Source organism: Onychostruthus taczanowskii, unplaced genomic scaffold (genome assembly GCF_017590055.1).
Source record: "Onychostruthus taczanowskii isolate IOZ18803 unplaced genomic scaffold, ASM1759005v1 scaffold763, whole genome shotgun sequence".
In the NCBI taxonomy this organism is placed as follows: domain Eukaryota; kingdom Metazoa; phylum Chordata; class Aves; order Passeriformes; family Passeridae; genus Onychostruthus; species Onychostruthus taczanowskii.
In genome coordinates, this window is record NW_024505484.1 from 556 (window position 1) to 3,894 (window position 3,339).

The window sequence follows — 3,339 nt, forward strand, 5'->3', positions numbered from 1 at the left end:
AATTTTGCATTTCCAGCTGAATTTGGGGCTGAATTCTGGATTTTGGGCTGGATTTGGGGGTGGGATTTGGGACTGATTTTGGGGTTGAATTTTGGATTTTTGGGTGGATTTGGGGCTTGATTTGGGGCTGAATTCTGAATTTTGGGATGGATTTTGGGGTTGGATTTGGAGCTGAAATTTTGCATTTTGAGCCAAATTTGGGGCTGAATTGTGGATTTTGGGGTTGGATTTGAGGCTGCATTTTGAGCTGAAATTTTGCATTTTAAGCTGAATTTTGGGCTGAATTTTGGATTTTGGGGTTGGATTTTGGATTTTGGAGCTGGATTTTGAGGCTGAATTTTGGATTTTGGGGCTGGATTTTGGGGGTGGATTTGGGGCTGAATTTTGGATTTTGGGGCTGGATTTGAGGCTGAATTTGGAGCTGAAATTTTGCATTTTAAGCTGAATTTGGGTTGAATTTGGGGGTGGATTTGGAGCTGAAATTTGGATTTTGGGGCTTGATTTTGGGGCTGAACTTTTGGATTTTGGGGTGGATTTGGGGCTGAACTTTTGGATTTTGGGGTGGATTTGGGGCTGAACTTTTGCTTGATTTTGGGCTGAATTTGGGGCTGAATTCTGAATTTTGGGATGGATTTGGGGCTGAACTTTTGGGGTCCCCAGGGAAGAAGAAGAAGAAAACCCGGGGCGATCACTTCAAGCTGCGCTTCCGCAAGAACTTCCAGGCCCTGCTGGAGGAGCAGGTGGGACTGGGAAATTTGGGGGAATTTTGGGGAAATTTGGGGTGACTTGGGAGAATTTGGAAGAATTTCGGGGGAATTTTTGGGAATTTAAAGGGAATTAGGGAGAATTTGGTGAAAAACTTGGGGAAATTTGAGGGATTTTGTGAGAAATTTGGATAAATTGGGGGGAGTTAGGGAGAATTTGGAAGATTTTGGGGCAATTTGGGGGGAATTTGAGGGGATTTGGGTAAAAATGGGGGAAGTTTGAGGGGATTTGGATTTGGGACTGAATTTTCGATTTTTGTGAGGGATTTGGGAATGAATTTTGTATTTTGCACTGGATTTGAAGCTGAATTCTGGATTTTGTGCTGGATTTGGGGCTGATTTTTTTTTTATTTTGGGGCTGAATTCTGCATTTAGGACTGAATTTTGCATTTTGGGGCTGGATTTGGGACAGAATTTTGCATTTTAAGCTGGATTTGGGGGCTGAAATCTGCATTTTGGGGCTGGATTCTGGATTTCTGTGACAGATTTTGGGGCTGAATTCTGGATTTTGCTCTGGATTTGGGGCTTAATTCTGGATTTAGAGCTGAATTCTGGATTTTGGGGCTGAATTCTGGGGTTTTTTTGCTGGATTTTGGGGCTGAATTTTTTATGTTAACCCGGATCTGGGGCTGTATTTTCGGGCTGAATTCTGGATTTTTGGGCTGAAGTTTTTCCTTTAACCTGGATTTGGGGCTGGATTTTGGGCTGAATTCTTGCTTTTGGTTCTGAATTCTGGATTTCTGGGCTGGGTTTTGTGGCTGAATTTTTTATTTTCGACTGAATTTTGAATTTTTCGCTGGATTCGGGGCTGGATTCTGGATTTGGGGGCCGAATTTTTTATTTCAAACTTGATTTTGGGCTGGATTCTGGATTTTCGCTCCGAATTCTGGATTTTGGAGCTGATTTTGGGGCAGAATTCTGGATTTTTGAGCTGAATTCTGGCTTTTGCTTCTGAATTTTACTCCGGCTCAGTGCCCTAACCCCAAAATCCCCCGAAATGCCCCCAGAACCTGAGCGCGGCCGAGGGCCCCAATTACGTCTCGGCCGGCGCGGCGCCGTCGCGGCTGCCGCAGCGCCACTTCTGCGCCGTCTGCGGCTTCCCCTCGGGCTACACCTGCGTCACCTGCGGGGCCAGGTACTGCTGCACGCGCTGCCTGGGCACCCACCAGGACACCAGGTACGGGACAGCCGAAACAAACCCGGTGAAAATGGGAAAAACGGTGAAAAAATGGTGAAAAACAGTGAAAAAGAAATGGAGAAAACCAGAGAAAAGGGGTGAAAAAAACCAGGGAAAAAAAACAGGAAAAAACCCCAGGGAAAATGGGGAAAACAAAAAAACCAAAAAAAAAAAACCCAAAAACCCAGGAAAAAATTTAGGAAAAATAGGAATAAAACTGGGGAAAATTTGGGGAAAAGGGGAAAAAAAGAGGGAAAAACGGCAAAAAAATGGGGAAAAAACATGGGAAAAAAGTTGGGAAAATCGGAAAAAGAAAATGGGAAAAAAATGGGGAAAATGAGAGAAAACAAGGAAAAATGGGGAAAAAGAGGGAAAACTTGTGAAAATCAGAAAAATAGCAAAAAAAAAAAAAAAAAAAAAAGGAAAAAAAAAGGAAAATGGGAATAATAGGAAAAATTTGAGGGAAATAGCAAAAAGATGGGAAAAAGAGGGGGAAAAATCTGGGAAAACTAGGGAAAAACCAGAGAAAAATGGGAAAATTCCTGGAAAAATCTCTGCAAAAATGGGGGAAAAATGAAAAGGAAAAAAAAAAGGGAAAAAAAGGTAAAAACTTGGGAAAAATGGGGAAAAAAATTGGGGGAAATGGGGAAAAACTCCCGAGGAAAAAAGGAAAAAAGACCAGGAAAAGTGGGAAAAAATTGGGGAGAATGGGGAAAAAACAGGAGAAAAAGGGGAAAATGTCGAGAAAATTGGGGAAAAATTTGGGGGAAAAGGGGAAAGTTGGCAAAAAAATGGGGAAAATCCCCATGGGAACGTGACCTGGCAGTGGGGGAGGGGTCTCGCCCTGCTGACCCCCGAAATTTCCCTCCCCTCCCCCGCAGGTGCCTGAAGTGGACGGTGTGACCCCGCCCCCAATATGGCTGCCGTGGCCACGCCCACGGCATGGCTGCCGTGATGCCAGCCCAAAATGGCCGCCATGAGCACGTCTCGTTTGGTCCCGCCCTGAAAATGGCCGCCATGGCCACGCCCCCAAGATGGCCGCCATGGCCACACCCCCAAGATGGCTGCCATGACTCCACTCATGACATGGCAGGCATTGCCACACCCCCAAGATGGCCACCATGGTGCCACCCCAGAAATGGTTGCCATGGCCACACCCCCAAGATGGCTGCTACAACTCCACCCTTGCCATGGCAGGCATTGCCACACCCCCAAGATGGCCACCACGGTGCCATCCCAGAAATGGTTGCCATGGCCACATCCCCAAGATGGCTGCTACAACTCCACCCTTGCCATGGCAGGCATTGCCACACCCCCAAGATGGCTGCCAAAACTCCACCCCCAAGATGGCTGCCTTGACTCCACCCCAACATGGCTGCTGTAACACTCAAGATGGCC

At 46.1% G+C, this 3,339-nt stretch overlaps 1 protein-coding gene across 1 annotated transcript; it reads left to right on the plus strand.

The window, feature by feature from the left end:
- Window positions 1–655: 655 nt before the first annotated feature.
- ZNHIT1 (zinc finger HIT-type containing 1) lies at window positions 656–3,121 on the plus strand (the record flags this gene model as incomplete). The annotated part of the gene is made up of 3 exons (XM_041423338.1): window positions 656–740; window positions 1,772–1,941; window positions 2,823–3,121. Coding segments are annotated over 3 exons (277 nt in total), but the record flags the coding sequence as incomplete, so codon positions are not given.
- Window positions 3,122–3,339: the final 218 nt, after the last annotated feature.